This window comes from Lagenorhynchus albirostris, chromosome 1, assembly GCF_949774975.1.
Source record: "Lagenorhynchus albirostris chromosome 1, mLagAlb1.1, whole genome shotgun sequence".
In the NCBI taxonomy this organism is placed as follows: Eukaryota; Metazoa; Chordata; class Mammalia; order Artiodactyla; family Delphinidae; genus Lagenorhynchus; species Lagenorhynchus albirostris.
Genome location: NC_083095.1, coordinates 49,360,647 through 49,383,116, shown reverse-complemented (window position 1 = coordinate 49,383,116; position 22,470 = coordinate 49,360,647). Strand labels below are relative to the sequence as shown.

At 41.3% G+C, this 22,470-nt stretch overlaps 1 protein-coding gene across 19 annotated transcripts in view; it reads right to left on the bottom strand.

The window, feature by feature from the left end:
* Positions 1–1,960, bottom strand: part of TRIM9 (tripartite motif containing 9) — a 110,028-nt gene extending 108,068 nt beyond the window's left edge. For 18 of the 19 annotated variants that reach the window (XM_060167249.1, XM_060167293.1, XM_060167259.1 and 15 more), the window contains exon 1: positions 965–1,890. In XM_060167249.1, the coding sequence (XP_060023232.1) occupies positions 965–1,786 (822 nt within the window). In that variant the 5' untranslated portion in view covers positions 1,787–1,890. Of the gene's footprint in view, positions 1–964 lie in introns of all 19 variants that reach the window. The other variant, XM_060167385.1, reaches the window with a different exon arrangement.
* Positions 1,961–22,470: the final 20,510 nt, after the last annotated feature.

The window sequence follows — 22,470 nt, the reverse complement described above, 5'->3', positions numbered from 1 at the left end:
AGGCTAGCTTTGGCGGAGGTACCATCAAATGACATCAGAAAGATAAATTTGGTAACAGGTGTCCCCAAATTTTCACAGACAACTACTGACTGTGAGGAAAAGGGTTGGACTCTGGACAAATGGGTGTGTGGGTGATCGATAGGAGGGGGTTACCCTGGGAGACTGGGAGATGCACCTGCCTAGCTTTCAGGCCGCGACCGCGCAGAAACCTCCAGTCCTGCTACTCCAGCCTACATCCCCTCCGCGAGGGTCAGGGCCGCAGCCTTCAGGCCGTGTTGCCATGGCGACTACAGGATTTTTCTTTTTTCTTTTTTTTTTTTCTCCACCCCACTCCACATTCGCACACCTCTGTGCGCAAAGCACCCGGACCCGCATCCTTACCGCGCTGCCGCTGGACTTGGGCCAGCGCCGACTTATCAGCATTCAGCTCGCGGCGTGTTCCCCGCCCCCTCTGCGAATCCAGGCTCCAGCCTATCCAGCAGCTCCAGCACCCAGCGGTCCGCGCCGCCCAGCCGCGCCCACCTCCTCCCCGGGGACCACGGCCGGAGCCCCACAACCGGCTCTGCCCTGGAGCTTCCCTGGCGGCCCTGAGCACAGTCGCGGATCGGCCCAGCTACTCATCGCCTTCCCGCACGCTGGTGGCCGCCGAGAGCTGCACGTCCGCGGCGGGGAGGGGGCGCCCTAAGGCTGGCTCGCAGGCTGCGTGCACCGGGAGACCCGCTCTACGCATCCCCGAAACAACTCTCTGGAGAGGTTCAACTCTCTGGAGAGGTTCAACTCCCCTGTGCGCCGTTTACGGTCCCCTGCGCTTCCTGCAATGCACCAGACGGGGGAAGCAGATATTGGAGGCACCTGCATTGCGCCCCAGTTGGGAGGCTCTGTGCGTAGAAGAGGGGGACCGTCTGCTGCAAAACCGGAGGATCGGAGGCGCGGGGAGTTAGGGGTGGGTTTTCTTAGGACTCACCTTGTGCAGTTTCCACATGGCTCCCAGAGCCTTGACTTCGTGGCTGGAGTGTTTGCCTTCCTCCAAGCACTGGTAGCACACGGGCATCTTGCACTGCACGCAGTACATGCTGTGGTTCTCCAGCTCGTGGTCTGTGCAGGTGGAGACCTTTCTCGGGCTCAGCCGCCGGCTCACGCGGCCCTGGGCCGGGGGCACCAGGCGGTGCTTGGCTAGGGGCCCCCGGGGCGGGTGGCAACGCAGGCGGCACGGATCACAGTAGAAGACATCGCACTGTTCGCACATGACGGTGGCCTCCTTGGGTGCCTTCTCGCAAAGCTGGCACTTAAGGGCCGCCGCTTTGCTCTGCTGGTAGCGGTCAATTACCCCTTCCAGGACGCGGTTCTTGGGGAAGCCGCGGAGACCCCGGTCATCCAGGATGAGGCTGCGGTGGCACTGGGGGCAGGTGATACAGGAGTTGCGGGGCACCGAGGCCAAGGCCGGTGACAGGTGTGTGGCCGGTGGCGGCATAGCCGGGGGGAACACACGTACGCCGTTGGGGGACTTCTGGCACGGGGTAGTGGGAGCGCTGGCGAACCCCCCGTAGGAGCCATAGCCGCTGTCCGCCTCGCTGTACAGGCTCATCTTGTCAAGGTCCAGATAGTCATAGTCGGAGACCCCGGAGCCCGAGGCCCGTCGGCTCTGGGGCGACTCCGACTCCGGGGTCTGCACCAGGATGTTGCGGGCGCACGCCTGACATATATTATGAGAGCAGGGCAGGATGATGGGCTCCCGATAGAAGGAGCCGCACACGGGGCATTTTAACTCTTCTTCCATCTCTTCCATGGGGACCTTGCTGGGAGCGAAGCAGCGGCGGCTGCAACTGGATCCTGAACTGACGAGGTGGCCGGCCGGCCTGTCGTGTCCAGCACCTTGGCCAGCAGCGGCGGCGGTGGCGTTGGCAGTGGCGCCTTCCCGCGTCGCTTAGGCGCCGACTCTCTGTGAGGCGCTCTCTCTGTGAGCCACCGAACCGCGGCGCCGAGCGCCAACCCGGGACCGCCCCCTCCTGCCCCTCTAGTCCCGCCCCAGCCTGTAAGCAGCGGCTTATTGGACGGCGGGCGAGAGAGCAAAGCTCTCATTGGCCACACGCCCCGTCCTTCTCCTCTCCTCCGCAGGCCACGGGGGGTTTGGTGGAGGATTCTGAGGATGAGGGGAGTCTTCGTTTCGGGCTGCATAATCTCGGGAGGGGGCCGGCGTGCGGGGGCGAGGGCACCGGGAAGGAGGGATTAGGCGGGATGACTCATCCCTCGCCCCGCTTCCTTCCGACCTCCGGCTCAGTCGCCCAAGAGCGGGGCGTGAGAAACCCCTCCGCGCTGCGAGGGGGCTGGCAGAGGGGCTGGTGCCTGTCGCCGGCGTCTGCGTTTGGCTTGCAGCTGTAGTCTCCGCTCCGATCTCCGCTCGCCAGTGCTGCGCCGCGCGGGAGACCCCCACCTTCTTCCGCTGCTGGCGCCTCACCCAGGCCTAGGTTTCTGTACCCGAGCCGGGCCATTCTCCCGCTCAGGAACCCGCGGAAGCCGGCCCCTGCGCTCCTGCATCCCGGGGGTCTGACGGCGCAGGCCTGGCAAGAGCCTTCTTGCTTCTTTTTCTCCCTGTTCCTGGTGTCTAAAAGGGGATTGACAGTATCGATTTCCTAGTGTTGCTGTGAGATTTAAACTACGCGACCCACGTAAAGGCTCAATATATTAGTTAAAATCTATGCCCCCTTCATTTCACGCTTTCAATTCAGGCTTGGCCCAGAGGCTTCTTACCTTGCGGTGTGAACGTGTCTCTATATCCCCTCTTCATGTAAAAGAGCTTCTGTCCCCTCTTCAGTCCTCCTCCCCCCAAAGCTGTCCTCTCACCGGGGCTCTCAGCACCTGGCTGAGCTTTCACAAGGCCAGCAGAACCTTTGGTTCAGTTGAGGCAGGAATGGGTTGCTTATTTCTGAGTGCCCATAGTTTAGTAAACTAGCTCTGTAGATGAATCACTGTGTCACTGTCGAGTCTCAGTGTGTGACTCCAAATAGCTTTATTCAATGTTATGTGGCCCAAGCATCTACCACAGCTTGCAGAATGATGGATTCTTTCTGTTTCTTCTAGTGAAGTGCAAGAGGTGATGGTGATGGTGGGGGCCTAGTTCTAGTGTTAGTCCTCATATATTAAGCTCCATTCTTCTCCCTCTCCCCAAACATCGCTGGAGATAATTGGTCCTGCCCCTTGCCTGCAAAACTGTTGATTTGATGATGGCGAACAAGAAAATCCAAAAAACAAAAAACTCATATTTAGGTTAAGTGACTTAGTGATATTCTGAGGTAATAACTTATTTGAAGTTGCACATGGCTGTTTTGCTGAGTGATTCATGAAGTAAATGACAAAATTTCTTTCCAAGTTTTAACAAATCTTCCAATTTTCCGCCTTCCAAAAAAGAGAGAACTTGATTATATGCAGCTCATTTAAATCACTCTACTGTGCAGGAAAAAAAAAAAAAAAAAAGGACTTTTTATAACCCTGTCCTTGGAGAAATAGTCCGTAAACTAGGTTATCTTTCCCACCTTCAACTGCAGTAAAAACAGCACCTGATCATTATTTGGGGAAAAAAATTTTCATCGTTTTTTAAGTTATGTTAATTACAAATGCTATGTGATGTTTAAAAAAAATATATTGGAGTATAGTTGATTTCTATGTGATTTATTTTTAACCTAGCTTTTAACTAGTTGAGTCCAGAGCATCCAAAGGCATATGTACTCTGTTTATAAACATTGAACTTCTTCGAGGTTGGAACATTATCTATTTGCAGGATACATCTAATTTACAGGTCCCAAGATAATTTGCTAATAACAAGTAGTTAATAATTAATAAGTAGTTAGAAAGGAGCGTCAGTACCACTCATGATTTACAATCCTTCAAATGACTTTTATATGCATTTGGCTGGTTGTAGTAGCCTTGAGCCAGTGCTTTGGACATTTCAAGGTGTGCAGCTGTTACTCTTTTTATGAGTTTGAACTTTGCTTATCACAGTATAACATCTGCTATGGATTGAAAGTGTCGCCCCAAAATTCCTATCTTGAAATCCTAACTCCCAAGGTGATGGTATCAGGAGGTGTGGCCCTTGGCAGAGCCTTCATGAATGGGATTAGTGCTCTTATAAAAGTAGCCCAAGAAATCTCCCTTGCCCCCTCCATCATGTAAGGTTACCATGAGAAGACCACCGCTGTGAGGATCTTCACCAGTTACCAAATTTGCCAACACCTTGACCTTGTACTTCCCAGTCTCTAGACCTGTGACAGATATATATGAAATCTATGAAATATGAAATATATTGAGATGATTTGTTAGATCTATTTGGTCAGGATTAGCTAAATCAAACCCAGGAGACTTAAATGAGTATCATTTGTTTAGTGTTCACACTGTTCCAGGACGTAAGTTAATTTATTTACATGCATACCTAGTTCAATCTCTGTAATAACAAGAAGAGATGGGTATAGTTATCCCCATTTTAAAGATGAGTAAACTGAGGATAAGCAAAGTTCTGAAGGTCAAATATTGGTGAGACTGGGACTTCTTTCTTTCTTTGTTCATTCATTCATTCAACAACTGCTGAGCTCTACTCTCTGTCAGGCTCTGTGTATGATAAATACCCCAAATGATCTTTTTTTTTTAACATCTTTATTGGAGTATAATTGCTTTACAATGGTGTGTTAGTTTCTGCTTTATAACAAAGTGAATCAGTTATACATATACATATGTTCCCATATCTCTTCCCTCTTGCGTCTCCCTCCCTCCCACCCTCCCTATCCCACCCCTCTAGGTGGTCACAAAGCACCTAGCTGATCTCCCTGTGCTATGCAGCTGCTTCCCACTAGCTATCTATTTTACGTTTGGTAGTGTGTATATGTCCATGCCACTCTCTCACTTTGTCACAGCTTACCCTTCCCCCTCCCCATATCCTCAAGTCCATGCTCTAGTAGGTCTGTGTCTTTATTCCCATCTTACCCCTAGGTTCTTCATGACATTTTTTTTTCTTAGATTCCATATATATGTGTTAGCATATGGTATTTGTTTTTCTCCTTCTGACTTACTTCACTCTGTATGACAGACTCTAGGTCTATCCACCTTACTACAAATAACTCAATTTCGTTTCTTTTTATGGCTGAATAATATTCCATTGTATATATGTGCCACATCTTCTTTATCCATTCATCTATTGATGGACATTTAGGTTGCTTCCATGTCCTGGCTATTGTAAATAGAGCTGCAATGAACATTTTGGTACATGACTCTTTTTGAATTATGGTTTTCTCAGGGTATATGCCCAGTAGTGGGATTGCTGGGTCATATGGTAGTTCTATTTGTAGTTTTTTTTTTTTTTTTTTTTTGCGGTACGTGGGCCTCTCACTGCTGTGGCCTCTTGCCTCGCGGAGCCCAGGCTCTGGATGTGCAGGCTCAGCGGCCATGGCTCATGGGCCCAGCCACTCCGCGGCATGTGGGATCTTCCCGGACCGGGGTACGAACCCATGTCCCCTGCGTCGGCAGGCGGACTCTCAACCACTGTGCCACCAGGGAAGCCCTATTTGTAGTTTTTTAAGGAACCTCCATACTGTTCTCCATAGTGGCTGTATCAATTTACATGCCCACCAACAGTGCAAGAATGTTCCCTTTTCTCCACACCCTCTCCAGCATTTATTGTTTCTAGATTTTTTGATGATGGCCATACTGACCAGTGTGAGATGATATCTCATTGTAGTTTTGATTTGCATTTCTCTAATGATTAATGATGTTGAGCATCCTTTCATGTGTTTGTTGGCAATCTGTGTATCTTCTTTGGAGAAATGTCTATTTAGGTCTTCTGCCCATTTTTGGATTGGGTTGTTTGTTTTTTTGATATTGAGCTGCATGAGCTGCTTGTAAACCAAATGATCTTTTTTTAACTTCTATGCTTATTCTGCTTACCTTCTCTGATAGTTTAGCATTTTCTTGAATTTGTTTCTCTAAAATATTTTATATTTTCCCCTCATGTTGCAGTATTTGGCCATAATGTACTTTACAACCCTCCAATGAGTTGTATTTAAAGGAAATAAAAATCTGAATGTAGTTGATACTATAGAAATACTATAGGGACTATCTTCTCTCTTCCAGCTGGAGATCAGCCCATGCCCTGAAGCATGAGGATTGACAGCCCTGTAATTTTATCATTCCTGGAGTGACTGTAGATGTTCTCATTTGTGTAAAGTGCCTCTGAAACTTACTATTCACCCAAATGATGTTCTTTAGCAATAAGTTGAGCAAACTTAAAATGTACTAGCAGCTTTTCCATTTTTTTTAAAGACAAGTGTTTTCCAATGAAAAATTTAGGTGCTTTCCTGTTTACTTTTGACTACAGTGCTTGATTATTAACATAACTGTCTCTGATTCTAAAGAATGAACACTCAGAGGAGAAAGAATTCTCTCTCTTCCCCGCACGTTCTCTTCTAGTGCCATCAATCCTTAGGTACGGGGTGTTGGGGGGGAAATCATGAAAGGAGCTGATTAAAGGCTCTGGCACCTTAAGATTCTCTGACAAATAGATAAACATATTCTGTATTTATTTTGTGATTAAGGGTATTGTTGAATGTGGTTTGTAAAAATTGCATTATTTGAAAATAATGGAGGTGATGTTCTATTTCAAAAGAAATTTGAGGAAACTTTTTAATGGGGTAACTTAACCCATTAATATTTAATTTTAAACTTGTAATGTTTGTGCCATCCTTTAATAACTTACATATTTATTTATTGTTGATATTCTTTTTTCTTTTTAATTATGCAATAATTACAGTAAATTAAGAGTGTTTTGCCCATTTAGTACTACTGGAACATGACCTTATTCAAATACTGTTTCTAACTACGAGTAATATGGGACTAGTACTTTGGAAAGGGTAGACAGGAGAATCTGGGAAGATGGAAATTTAATGAATCTTATATTAAGGTAAAACAGCTGGAGAATAAATCCAGGAGACCCAACTTGTGAATAATAAGAATCCTAGAAAGAGGAAAAGGCACAGATGGAGAAAAGATCACAACTGAAAAAAATAATTTTCCTGATATAAGATATAAGATTACAGATTGAAAGGATTTTAGAATTATACATGACATTGATTTAAAAAAAAGACTCAAGCACATACAGATACAATTCTTGAACTCCAAGGAAAAAAGAACATCTACAAGCTCTCAGACAGAAACAACTTAATTATAAAAAGAAAAGAATCAGATTGGCATTGGATTTCTATTTTGCAGCCCTGAAGGCACGAAGAATGTGAAATAAAGTCTACAGCCTACTAGAAGTAAAAGAAGATGTCTAAGTATTTTATAGCCAGCCAAGAGATCACTTGTCAGGTTAAAAAAAGATTTTGCAAGAATTTAGAGAATACAGCGCTCACATATTCCATCTAAGAAAAATACTTGAGAAGGATTTTAAACTAAATACAAATGAATCTTAGAGTCCACAAGATGCGTAAGGAGATGATGGGAAAGTAAAAGTATTCTGAGGACCTAAGAATTGGGGAGAGAGAAAAAATATGAAAAGATAGGTGAGAAATAGAATATTTTTGTTGGAGGGATTACTTATTATCTTTTCTTTTTCACTTAAGAGTAAATATATGCATGCATTATGAGGCCTGGGAAAGGAAATATAACTATTAATATAATGGAAAGTACAATATAACTCACAATTAACAAACCTGGGGGCAGTACTATGTGAAACTCAATGACAACAAATTTTAAACTTAAAGAAATGGATACTTTCCTGGCAAAATACTATATTAACTGAATTAATCCTTCAAAGTAGAAAGCTTAAATAGACCAACCTCCATAAAAGACATTTGAAAGGTTAAGTTTTGATTTATCATTAAAAAGGATAGCATGGTTGTACAGACGAGCTCTAGTTAACTTTTTAAGAACAAGTAATTTTAATGTTATTGAAATAACCTAAATTAAAGAAAAATATACAGTGTTCCCTAGTCCACTTTATAAAGTCATCATAAGTTTAAGAACACAATATAATAATATACTTAACAGAGAATGCAATAAATCAAAAACTATAGACCTAAACCACCTAAGTAATAGATGTAAAGATGCTAAGCAGGATATTAGCAAACAGATTTCAACGCTGTAGCAAAAGGTTAGGATCTTAGGATTTCCCCAGGAATCTTAGTACGGTTGAGTGTCAGGTAAACTATCAACACGAATTATTACATGAAAAATTAAAGGGGCAAAATTCCCTCTTTTGGCCATATGGGAATAATCCTCCTTCCATAAATGACTAAAAAGCAGGATTAACTATAGGAATCAACTATTGTCAGACACCAGATAACAGACAGTGTAGGGTTATAATTCCTGAGAGAAGGCAGACAAAGAGGTGAGCCCTACCTTCAACCAGGCTTTCGACCAAATGGTAATTTCCAGAATGTGATACAGAGGAGGAATCCAAACAAGCCCACCAATCTCCCTGAGTTGAGGAGAAAGAGATTCAATTTTGGGGAGGTGAAGGAAGCTAGAATTGGAGAGAGGAAAGAATCAGACAGACAGTTTCAAGGAATCTGCACGTGGATTTGCTTGAGTGCTTGAACACAAGGTGTGCATGTATAGGGTTACTCTCCACAAGAATGGGCAATAACAACTTCTGAGGAAAGAGCAATTATTGGATTTGTAATATAAACAATTCTCAGAGCACACATAGGACCAGGAATCGTTCATATTCTCTTTAGCCGGAATGAAGAGGAAGCATCGAATATACAAAAATATATTAGCAATGCACAATTAGCAACCGATATTAAAACTGTACCATTTATAACAGCATCAAAATTTCATGAATTTGAATTAACAAAATATGTATAAGATCTATACACTGACAAATACAAAATGTTTCAGAGAGAAATGAAAGCAACTTTAATAAATGGTGAGATATCCCATGTTCATAGATTTGTAAGACTCAATATTATTTAGATGGCAATTTCCCCCCAATTGATTTATAGATTCCATGCAATTCCAATGAAAATTTTCAGAAGTCTGTTTCTGAGGGTAAGCAATTGACAAGCTGATTCCAAAATCTACTTGAAGATGCAAAGAAGCTTGAACAGCCAAAAGTATTTTGAAAATGATCCAACTTGCAAGATTTATACTAACTGATTTTAAGACTTACTAAAAAGCTACAGTAATTAACCTGTTGTGTTAGTGGCTTAAGGATAGAAATATATATCAATGAAACAGAATAGAGTTTAGAAATAGACTCATATATCTATGGTCAATTAATGGTAAATAAAGATTCTAAGTAAGCTGTGTGGGAACATCTATTAAAGTTAAAAACAAACATCAATAAGGTTAAAAAGTTCAAAAAGCAAAGAAAAATGTTGGCTTAGCCTTTATACACTTTGTTCTAGGTTATTTCACTTTTTGTAACAAACGTGTTACAAGTGTGTTATAACTTGAAAAGTATCTAAAAAATAATTCTTACAAGAATTTTGAAATAATTTCTGAAGGAGTGTGACTACTGTTACTTGTAATTCCCTTTCTCCTATCTAATCTTCATTGTTACATGCCAGAATTAAAAAGCATCTCATGTTTCTGATCTGAAATTTCGGAATTCTACTTTACATATGCTGTTACAGTGTTAATCTGACAATATATCATGTATTCTATCCTGATAGGAAACCAGAGCTAGTTTCTTCTTAAGCTTCCCAGTACAGTTCCCATGCCATTGCACCTTAGAGTGTTCTCTGGAGCTGTCTTCCTGGTGAATTTCTCTACTTTCTACAAGTTTTCAAATATTTTTTCCCTGCCTTTAAGAAGCAGATAATTTGCTAGAAAAATTAACTTGACAGCAGAATTCTTTTGCTGTAGGTGTTCAGTAAACATTGCCCCAAGCTCTTCTCTGTTTAAGTCTCAAAGTCAGGAGTCATTCACAATTTCTTTTAAATTTAGTTGTTATTACTTTTGGTAATGCTGGGAGACCAATACAGGAGAATATAGGATATAGGAATATAGGAATTCTTCTCTTGGGATTTTGAATTTGGGAAACTGATTGGAGGTGCAAACCAGAAAGTTCATGAAGTGTACTAGAGGCCAAATTAGCCAGTATGGTTATATGGAAGCTAAAGTTTCAAGGAACATGTCTGGCGTGGCAGATGTTATCAGTGCTTAGCAATATCTTTTCCCTCCTGGGCGTATGTATGGGAGACTATGCAAACTTTTGTTGTTAGGCAAGACTTTGTGACCAGGTCTGGCCATAGAAATGTGTGCAGAAATGTGTGTTACTTCCAGACTGAGTTAATGAAAATCTCCTGCACAAAGTTATGGAAAATGTGTTGAGATTTTGTTGAACCATAGATCAAAGCTGTTTGGATCCCTGAATCTGCACATAGAAAGCAGCTATCAGAATTGGTGATTCACTGCCTGAAGAACAACTGAGGAAAATTAGCTTTTGCGTGTTAAGCCAGAGATGTGAGGGTTCTGTGTTACTGTAACACAGCACAGCCTAACCTGACTAATATAGTAGTAAAGAGAGATAAATGGAAGAGATAGGCAGAGACAAGTCATGAGTATAGCCCTTAAAAGAGACAAAGTAGCTATGTTGCTTCTTACCTGTTTATTTGTTATAGTTCCCATTAGACCTGGCATTACTTTGGTTTCTGTACTGGTATGCCACAAATTTACTGGTATCTTTACAATAAATTTAACTTTTCTTGGTTAGCTGAAGTGTGCTCTCTTTCCTTCCAATCAAAAGACTAAAATCAAACTATTCAGTTAGTCACATTTTAATCACTTAGATGTTGAGATCTGCATTGTCGTAGATGCTGTTGGTGCTCTGTCCACTTTTCTTTAGCATGTACCTCTTCATGCCAAAGGCCACTTAGTGCAAAAAACTGTGAGTTTTTGAGAGATTTTTCTAGCCAAGGAGCATGCTCAGTCAAGACACAGGGGAAGCCTGGAGAATTAATGCCCCTGGAAGCACCCCCAACAAGTGATGCTGGGTAGGTGAGGGATTGGTGGATAAATAACTAGGTTCCTAACATCTCTTGGTTGAGATAATTTTGAGACTTTTTCCACATTGCCTCCCAGAGTTCCCCAGTAGGATCAGCTCAAGTTGCCCAAAGTGCCTTAATAACTCACCCTTTACTGGCTACCTTCTTGTCTTTTCTTATTTCAATTCCTTAACAGTGTTCCTTAGGATCATCCCCCAAATAAAATACTTGCACTTAAATTCATGTCTCCAGATGTGCTTCCAAACCAAAATAGCCATTTTGTGTGCATAAGAAGGCAATGAAGAGAATCTTCATCTCATGAAATGGTCATTTTTTTCCCCCATTTTTTGTGATGTTCGACCCATTCTGCCTTTTATACTACCTAATTTCAACTCCAGAATCTTAAGTTCGTTCCTTTTTAGTTTCCATCCTTTGTTTATGATTCATTTTTTTCATGCATCATTTTCCTGATTTCACTTAGTGGTTTGTTTGTGTTCTATATACATTGAACTTAAGACACCAATTTGAATTCTTTGTCAGGTAATTTATAGACATCTGTTTTTTCAGGGTCAATTTCTGGAGATTTATTTTTGTTCCTTTGATTGGGCCATGTTTCCTTGTTTCTTTGCATGCCTTGTAATTTTTTTCCTCTGAGAGTGGGATATTTGAAAAAATAGCCACCTCTTCCAGTCTTTATGGAACAGTTTTGTACAAGGGAAGACCTTCACCAATCAGACAGGCCAGAGATTCTGGGGACCTCTCAAGCCTTTCCTGGGAACCCATCTTCTGTGGGCTTATGCAGATAATTTCCCAATCAGAGAGATTTGCTGGCTTACTTTTTAGGAGCTTGTTATCTCATGCTTTCTGTTTGTGGTACTGCAGGTTCTTTGGTGCTGCAACAAGTCCCAGAGTTCTCTTTTGTTCTCCATGACCCCCGGGCATTCAAAATATCAGGAAGACAGAAGTCAGTCCCTTGGGGAGCCCCTGAGAAGCCAGAATGTTGAATGCACATTCCAAGCTTCTCTTTCCCTCTCAAGGGAGAAGCCACGAGTTGGGTGATCTCTCCCTATTGTGCCAAGCTGTGCCAGCTGAGGTGAGGTGCAAATGCAGACAGAATGCAATGGCTTTCCTTACTCATTTCAGCGCAGCTGTTCTTGGCTTTGCACTCACCTGGCGTTCTGCAACATCTTGACTCGTTTCTGAAGTTCTTGTGAAGGCATTTTGGTCTATATATGGTTGAGTCAGTGTCTCTGTGTGGGAACGAAGGCTGCAGCTTCCTATTCTGTTATCTTTCTGACATCATTCTATTTCTTTTTAAACATCTTTATTGGAGTATAATTGCTTTACATTGTTGTGTTAGTTTCTGCGCTATAACAAAGTGAATCACCTATGCATATACTTATATCCCCATATCCCCTCCCTCTTGCGTCTCCCTCCCATGCTCCCTATCCCACCCCTCTAGGTGGTCACAAAGCACGGAGCTGATCTCCCTGTGCTATGTGGCTGCTTCCCACTAGCTATCTATTTTACATTTGGTAGTGTATGTATGTCAATGATACTCTCTGACTTCGTCCCAGCTTACACTTCTTAATCCCCCTGTCCTTAAGTTCACTCTCTACATCTGCGTCTTTATTCCTGTCCTGCCCCTAGATTCTTCAGAACGAGTTTTTTTTTTTTTTGATTCCATATATATCTGTTAGCATATGGTATTTGTTTTTCCCTTTCTGACTTACTTCACTCTGTATGACAGATTCTAGGTCCATCTACCTCACTACAAATAACTCAATTTCGTGTCTTTTTATGACTGAGTAATATTACATTGTATGTATGTGCCACATCTTCTTCATCCATTCATCTGTTGATGGACACTTAGGTTGCTTCCATGTCCTGGCTACTGTAAATAGTGTTGCAGTGAACATTGTGGCAAATGACTCTTTCTGAGTTATGGTTTTCTCAGGGTATATGCCCAGTAGTTGGATTGCTGGGTCATATGATAGTTCTATTTTTAGTTTTTTAAGGAACCTCCATACTGTTCTCCATAGTGGCTGTATCAATTTACATGCCCACCAACAGTGTAGGAGGGTTCCATTTTCTCCACACCCTTTCCAGCATTTATTGTTTGTAGGTTTTTTGATGATGGCCATTCTGACCAGTGTGAGGTGATACCTCATTGTAGTTTTGATTTGCATTTCTCTAATGATTAATGATGTTGAGCATCCTTTCATGTGTTTGTTGGCAATCTGTATATCTTCTTTGGAGAAATGTCTATTTAGGTCTTCTGCCCATTTTTTGATTGGGTTGTTTGTTTTTTTGATATTGAGCTGCATGAGCTGCTTGTATATTTTGGAAATTAATCCTTTGTCAGTTGCTTCATTTGCAAATATTTTCTCCCATTCTGAAGGTTGTCTTTTCATCTTGTTTATGGTTTCCTTTGCTGTGCAAAAGGTTTTAAGTTTCATTAGATCCCATTTGTTTATTTTTGTTTTTAATTTCTATTTCTCTAGGAGCTGAGTCAAAAAGGATCTTGCTGTGATTTATGTCATAGAGTGTTCTGCCTTTGTTTTTCTCTAAGGGTTTTACAGTGTCTGGCCTTACATTTAGATCTTTAATCCATTTTGAGTTTATTTTTGTGTATGGTGTTAGGGAGTGTTCTAATTTCATTCTTTTATATGTAGTTGTCCAGTTTTCCCAGCACCACTTATTAAAGGGGCTGTCTTTTCTCCATTGTATATTCTTGTCTACTTTGTCAAAGATAAGGTGACCATATGTGCATGGGTTTACCTCTGGGCTTTCTATCCTGTTCCATTGATCTATATTTCTGTTTCTGTGCCAGTACCATACTGTCTTGATTACTGTAGCTTTGTAGTATAGTCTGAAGTCAGGGAGCCTGATTCCCCCAGCTCCGTTTTCCTTTCTCAAGATTGACTTGGCTTTTCGGGGTCTTTTGTGTTTCCATACAAATTGTGCAATTTTCTGTTCTAGTTCTGTGAAAAATGCCATTGGTAGTTTGATAGGGATTGCACTGAACCTGTAGATTGCTTTGGGTATTATAGTCATTTTCACAATGTTGATTCTTCCAATCCAAGAATATGGTACATCTCTCCATCTGTTTGTATCATCTTTAATTTCTTTCATCAGTGTCTTATAGTTTTCTGCATACAGGTCTTTTATCTCCTTAGGTAGGTTTATTCCTCAGTATTTTATTCTTTTTGTTGCAATGGTAAATGAGAGTGTTTCCTTAATGTCTGTTTCAGATTCTTCATCATTAGTGTATAGGAATGCAAGAGATTTCTGTGCATTAATTTTGTATCCTGCTACTCTATCAAATTCATTGATTAGCTCTAGTAGTTTTCTGGTAGCATCTTTAGGATTCTCTATGTATAGTATAATGTCATCTGCAAACAGTGTCAGTTTTACTTCTTCTTTTCCAATTTGTATTCCTTTTATTTCTTTTTCTTCGCTGACTGCTGTAGCTAAAACTTCCAAAACTATGTTGAATAACAGTGGCGACAGTTGGCAACCTTGTCTTCTTCCTGCTCTTAGTGGAAATGGTTTCAGTTTTTCACCATTGAGAACAATGTTGGCTATGGGTTTATCATATATGGCCTTTATTATGTTGAGATAAGTTCCCTCTATGCCTACATTCTGGAGGGCTTTTATCATAAATGGGTGTTGAATTTTGTCAAAAGTTTTTCTGCATCTCTTGAGATTATCATATGGTTTTTATCCTTCAATTTGTTAATATGGTGTATCACACTGATTGATTTGCGTATCTTGAAGAATCCTTGCATTCCTGGGATAAACTCCACTTGATCATGGCGTATGATCATTTTAATGTGCTGTTGGATTCTGTTTGCTAGCATTTTGTTGAGGATTTTTGCATCTATGTTCATCAGTGATATTGGCCTGTAGTTTTCTTTCTTTGTGGCATCTTTGTCTGGTTTTGGTATCAGGGTGATGGTGGCCTTGTAGAATGAGTTTGGGAGTGTTCCTCCCTCTGATATATTTTGGAAGAGTTTGAGAAGGATAGGTGTTAGCTGTTCTCTAAATGTCTGATAAAATTTGCCTGTGAAGCTACCCCGTCCTGGGCTTTTGTCTGTTGGAAGATTTTTAACCACGGTTTCAATTTCAGTGGTTGTGATTGGTCTGTTTACATTTTCTATTTCTTCCTGGTTCAGCCTCGGAAGGTTGTGCTTTTCTAAGAATTTGTCCATTTCTTCCAGGTTGTCCATTTTGCTTGGCATAGAGTTGCATGTAGTAATCTCTTATGATCCTTTGTATTTCTGCAGTGTCAGTTGTTACTTCTCCTTTTTCATTTCTAATTCTGTTGATTTGAGTCTCCTCCCTTTTTTTCTTGATGAGTCTCGCTAATGGTTTATCAATTTTGTTTATCTTCTCAACAAACCAGCTTTTAATTTTATTGATCTTTGCTATTGTTTCCTTCATTTCTTTTTCATTTATTTCTGATCTGATCTTTATGATTTCTTTCCTTCTGCTAACTTTGGGGTTTTTTTGTTCTTCTTTCTCTAATTGCTTTAGGTGTAAGGTTAGGTTGTTTATTTGAGACTTTTCTTGTTTCTTGAGGTAGGATTGTAGTGCTATAAACTTCCCTCTTAGAACTGCTTTTGCTGTATCCCATAGGTTTTGGGTCGTCGTGTTTTCATTGTCATTTGTTTCCAGGTATTTTAAAATTTCCTCTGATTTCTTCAGTGATCTCTTGGTTATTTATTAGTGTATTGTTTAGTCTCCATGTGGTTGTATTTTTTAAAGATTTTTTTCCTGTAATTGATATCTAGTCTCTTAGCATTGTGGTTGGAAAAGATACTTGATACGATTTCAGTTTTCTTAAATTTACCAAGGCTTGATTTGTGACCCAAGATATGATCTATCCTGGAGAATGTTCCATGAGCACTTGAGAAGAAAGTGTATTCTGTTGTTTTTGGATGGAATGTCCTATAAATATCAATTAAATCCGTCTTATTTAATGTGTCATTTTAAGCTTGTGTTTCCGTATTTATTTTCATTTTGGTTGATCTGTCCATTGGTGAAAGTGGGGTGTTAAAGTCCCCTGCTATGATTGTGTTGCTGTTGATTTCCCCTTTTATGGCTGTTAACATTTGCCTTATGTATTGAGGTGCTCCTATGTTTGGGTACATAAATACTTACAATTGTTATATCTTCTTCTTGGATTCATCCCTTGATCATTATGTAGTGTCCTTCTTTGTCTCTTGTAATAGTCTTTATTTTAAAATCTATTTTGTCTGATATGAGAATTGGTACTCCAGCTTTCTTTTGATTTCCATTTGCATGGAATATCTTTTTCATCCCCTCACTTTCAGTCTGTAGGTGTCCCTAGGTCTGAAGTGGGTCTCTTGTAGACAGCATATATATAGGTGTTGTTTTCGTATCCATTCATCCAGTCTATGTCTTTTGGTTGGTGCATTTAATCCATTTACATTTAAGGTAGTTATCAATATGTATGTTCCTATTACCATTTTCTTAATTGTTTTGAGTTTGTTATTGTAGATCTTTTCTTTCTCTTGTGTTTCCTGCTAGAGATATTCCTTTAGCATTTGTTGTAAAGCTGGTTTTTGTGGTGCTGAATTCTCTTAGCTTTTGCTTGTCTGTAAAGGTTTTAATTTCTCTTTCAAATGTGAATGAGATCCTTGCTGGGTAGAGTAATATTGGTTGTAGGTTTTTCCCTTTCATCATTTAAAATATGTCCTGCCAGTCCCTTCTGGCTTGCGGAGATTCTGCTGAAAGATCAGCTGTTAACGTTATGTGGATACCCTTGTATGTTATTTGTTTTTCCCTTGCTGCTTTTAATATTTTTTCTTTGTATTTAATTTTTGATAGTTTGATTAATATGTGTCTTGGTGTGTTTCTCCTTTGGTTTATCCTGTATGGGACTCTCTGCGCTTCCTGGAGTTGATTGACCTTTTCCTTTCCCATATTAGGGAAGTTTTCAACTATAATCTCTTCAAATATTTTCTCATTCCCTTTTTCTCTTCTTCTTCTGGGACCCCTATAATTTGAATTCAGTGTGTTTAATGTTGTCCCAGAGGTTTCTGAGACTGTCCTCAATCCTTTTCATTCTTTTTTCTTTATTCTGCTCTGAAGTATTTATTCCCAATATTTTATCTTCCAGGTCAGTTATCCGCTCTTTTTTTTTTTTTTTTTTTTTTTTTTTTTGCGGTATGCGGGCCTCTCACTGATGTGGCCTCTCCCGTTGTGGAGCACAGGCTCCGGACACACAGCCTCAGTGGCCATGGCTCATGGCCCAGCTGCTCCGTGGCATGTGGGATCTTCCTGGACCGGAGCACGAACCTGTGTCCCCTGCATCGGCAGGCGGACTTTTAACCACTGTGCCACCAGAGAAGCCCATCACTTATCCGTTCTTATTCCTCAGTTATTCTGCTAGTGATTCCTTCTAGAGAATTTTTAATTTCATTTATTGTGTTGTTCATAATTGTTTGGTTGCTCTTTAGTTCTTCTAGGTCCTTGTTAAATGTTTCTTGTATTTTCTCCATTCTATTTCTGAGATTTGGGATCATCTTTACTGCCATTACTCTGAATTCTTTTTCAGGTAGACTACTTATTCTTCATTTCTTTGGTCTGGTGGCTTTTTACCTTGCTTCTTTGTCTGCTGTGTGTTTTTCTGTCTTCTTATTTTGCTTAACTTACTGTGTTTGGGGTCTCCTTTTTGCAGGCTGCAGGTCTGTAGTTCCCATTGTTTTTGGTGTCTGCTCCCAGTGGCTAAGTTTGGTTCAGTGGGTTGTGTAGGCTTACTGGTGGAGGGGACTGGTGCCTGTGTTCTAGTGGGTGAGGCCAGATCTTGTCTTTCTGGTTGGAAGGACCGCATCTGGTGGTGTGTTTTGGGGTATCTGTGACCTTATTATGATTTTAGGCAGCCTCTCTGCTCTTGGGTGGGGTTTTGTTCCTATCTTGCTAGTTGTTTGGCATGGGGTTTCCAGCACTGGAGCTTGCTGGTTGTTGAGTGGAGCTGGGTCTTAGTGTTGAGACAGAGATCTCTGGGAGAGCCCTTACCAATTGATATTACGTGGAGCTGGGAGGTCTCTGGTGGTCCAATATCCTGAACTCAGCTCTCCCACCTCAGAGGCTCAGGCCTGACAGCTGGCCAGAACACCAAGACCCTGTCAGCCACATGGCTTTTGGGAAGTCTGCAGTCTTCTGCCAGCATTCAGTAGGGGTTCTGTAGGAGTTGTTCCACATGTAGATGTATTTTTGATGTATCTTGGGGGAGGAAGGTGATCTCCACATCTTACTTTTGCACCATCTTGAAGGTCCTCTCTCTTCACACCTCCTGCTGCTAGAGGGTCCACATTTCATTTGGAAAGGACATAAATCTGGCAATCTCACTTCAGGCTTAGCCCATCCACCTTTTTTCCCTTTGTGCTTAGTCTGTTTCACTTGCTCATAACGGGCCCCATGCAGAGGCCTTGCCCCCAGCCCTTCAGACCAGAGTTCCTCGTGAAACGGCTGAGCCGACACCTCAGCTTGGGACGTGCGCTGAAGCTCCTCATAGGACAATCAACTCAAGAATCTGACATCATTCTTATCCTACATTTTACAAAGAGCATTTAAGTGGTTTGTATTTCTGCCCCATAAAATTTTCTCTTTTAATCTTCAGAAACCTTCCAGGAGATCAAATAATAAATACTAAAAGTGCCCGTGTTCACTCGGAACTGTATAATTTAATAGAAGATATTCACATTAAGAGATATATTAATAGAATAAAAGGTATTCACATTCACCTTCTAATTTGTTAAAACTCTGTAAGGTAATTAAGACAGGCATCTTAGTTTTACAAGTACAAAAACAGGGACTTAAAGAAATCTAGTGACTTATCCAAGGTTAAAAATTAAGGAGCAGAGCCAGGACATTAAGCCAGGACTTCTTACTTCTGGTCCAATTCTCTTTCCCCTACATTGAGCTATCAGAAAAACAAGAATAAAATTATTGTTTACATACTGCTTAATGTTGGTGAGGGAGAGAACAAGTTAAGGAAATTTGTAAAGATCTTGGACTTGAATGTGAAGACTTGAATGGACTGATTCTTTCAACTTGGCTGCTCTTTGAAGAAGAAAGCACAGATTACAGTTCTAAAATTAGATTTCTCAGGATTGTTTGAGCTATATGATCTTGTGCATGTCCTGTACCATGTGGGTCCCAAATTTCCAAGTCTTAAGAATGCCTGGATGGTTCCTTGGGTACTTTGAAGCTCTATGAAACTCTGGCTTTCATATCCAAATTATATTTCTGGGAAGAAGGAGGAGGCAAAAGAGAACGGGATAAAGAAGAAGTAGAGGAGCAGGAGGATGAGGAGGGGGAGGGGGAGGAGGAGGAGGGGGAGGGGGGGGAGGAGGAGGGGGAGGGGGAGGAGGAGGAGGAGGAGGATGTGGAGGGGGAGGAGGTGGAGGGGGAGGAGGTGGAGGAGGAGGAGGAGGAGCAGGAGGAGGGGGAGGGGAGGAGAAGGAGGGGGAGTGGGAGGGGGAGCAGGAGGAGGAGGAGGAGGAGAAGGGGGAGGGGGAGGAAGGAGGGGGGAGGAGGAGGGGGAAGGGTAGGAGCAGGAGGAGGAGGAAGAGGAGGAGGAGGGGGAGGAGGAGGAGGAGGAGAGGAAAGGGGAGGGGGAGAAGGAGGAGTAGGAGGAGGGGGAGGGGGAGCAGGAGGAGGAGGAAGAGAAGGAGGGGGAGGAGCAGGAGGAGGAGAAGGAGGGGGAGGAGGAGGAGGAGGGGGAGGAGCAGGAGGAGGAGGAGGAAGAGGATGGGGAGGAGGAGGAGGAAGAGCATGTGTCCTATAGTCTTCAAGGAAAAAATGTTTCATATCATTTTCTCCCCAGGCTTACTGAGAATGAGAATAGGCTCTGGGGAACACGTAATACTTAAAGCATCCTGTACGACTTCTTGCAGTAAGTGAAAAGTCAGAACCACTTGCTACATGATGACATCTAAATAGGATTAAATAGAGCTCAAACTCATTTGGGAGAGGAAAATTGCTAAAATATGGCTGTAGTACTACTAGACATTTCATTATTAATTTCTGTTCTTTGGTATGAATTTTTACTCAAATATCAAGCAGAAAATATCTATTTATGCCTTAAAATAAAATACAAGTTTAATGTAGTAAACATATTGATTTAATATTTAAGCAGAGAAGAAATAATACCTTTGGTATGATACCCCATTTTTCACGAACACTTTCATGTATTAGATGTCATTTGGTTCTCATAATCCTGGTAAGTGACTTTATCTTTACAGACACAGAGATTCTTAAAGGTTAAGTGGCGTGCCCAGGGTCATGCAGATGGCATTGGGCTATAATTCAGTTCATACATAGGAGTAGCCAAACCAACTTGTAAGGGAATATTTTGTTGTCATAATTTCTAATAGTAGCGTTGTCTTATGCAATGTTTTCTCAGCTTCAATGATATCTGTAGGGTAGTAACATAGAAAATGAGGTGCTATTTTTATGAAGTGGCTAATATTTATTGCTCCATATTTCTCTTCCTTGATGCCACCAATGGATAGTGTATTAGAAGGCCTTTATGTAGATCTTAGGATAGTTTCATTTATTGCTGGGTTTTGAGCCCCAGATTTTCCAATTTTCCTGATCTACTTCTGATGAGAGCCTGAATGAGTAAGATCATTTTTCTTGCTCCAACTCCATAATTCAAATCTCTTTGAATTGCTTGCAATCACCCCTTAATTGATTGGCTATTAAATTATTTTATAACACTTCACAAATTTGGATGTACATATGGTTCTTCACTGCAACCTCCAATTATCCTGGAATTATTATTTCTGCAGTGTAGAGGACAAATAATTATTTATGGGTTGAATGGAAAACCCTCTTTTACATTCTTACAGATTCAATAACTGTAACATGGGCTTTTATTTGAGTGGCATATTTATTTGTGGGTTTGAAAATAGACGGTTCTCTAAAATGACAGTTTAAAAAAATCTGGGTAGAGATAATTATGGGCTTAAATTTTTAAAAATAACACAATCAATTAAAAATATTTATTGCTCATTTGTTGATTATGAGAGACTAAAGGAACACATCTCTGCCCTCTCAGAGTGAATGTTTATTAGAGAATAAGACAAAATCCCTCAAGATCACAGTATAAGACTGTGAGTGCCATAAATGTGTTCCATAGTGTCATGGGGGTCAGAGGAGGGAGCATGTGTGGATGAGGTTATGAAGGCTTCATGGGTTGGATTTCAGAAGAAACAGTTAGGGTTGGAAAGAACATTTAGTAGGGAACATAGTAAGCAGAGAAGTTGGAGTTTGGGGTCTTTTGAAAACAAAATTTGTAGTAAAGGGAATCAACCCAGAGTTATTATTTTAGTGTATAGGACACAAGAACATATGTATGGAAGAAGGAGCTGGACTTTTTCCAAAAGGGCAGAAACATGTCCATGAGCCTTAGCATCCTCTGAAAGAGTCAGAATAATTCCTTGTTAACTAACAAAAATCTGATACTCTCCAGAGTCTAGACAGGAAAAATGGAATTTAACAATATATTGTAAGTAAAAAAAAAAAGTATATGTTAATCGTTTAAAAGAACAAATAACTTAGGGACTTCCCTGGTGGCACAGTGATAAAGAATCTGCCTGCCAATGTAGGGGACATGGGTTTGAGCCCTGGTACGGGAAGATCCCACATGCCGCGGAGCAACTAAGCCCGTGTGCCACAACTACTGAGCCTGTGCTCCAGAGGCCGCGAGCCACACTACTGAGCCCACGTGCCACAACTACTGAAGCCCGTGTGCCTAGAGCCTGTGTTCCACAATAAGAGAAGCCACCACAATGAGAAGCCTGCTCGCCACAACTAGAGAAAAGCCTGCGTGCAGCAACGAAGACCCAACGCAGGCAAAAATAAATAAATAAAATTTAAAAATAATAGTCATAAAAAGAAGAATAAATAACTTAGAACCAAGAACTGAAGTACTTTTACTTTTTGGGTACACTAGCTCTTTTATTGTAGAGCCAAGGCAGGGTCACATAGAATTTATTCAGGTTACACAAATATTGTAATTGTCTCTGAGTTCCTCCATTCCAGCTGCCACGAGCAGTGAAAAAAAGCATGAATATTGGGATCAGACAGATCTGGATGTAAACCCACTTATTAGCCACAAGAACATGGGCATAAATTCCATGAGGACATTGTTTTTCTCATTGCTATATATTCCAGCATCGAGAACAGTGCCTGAGATATAATGAGCGCTTTGTAAATATTTGTTGGATAAATTAATGCTCCTTTTGAACCTCAATTTCCTTATTAATATAGTGGGAAACGTAATACCTAACTCAAGGAGCTGTACTGAGAAATTAAATAAGAAAATGTTAGGGAAATCCTCTAACACAGTATCTTTCATGTACCAGGTTTCTAAACACATGACTTTCTTTCCATCTTCAGATCAAGATGTACTAACTGTATCTTTCATTAATTAATTACTTTTTTATTTTTATGACTGTAC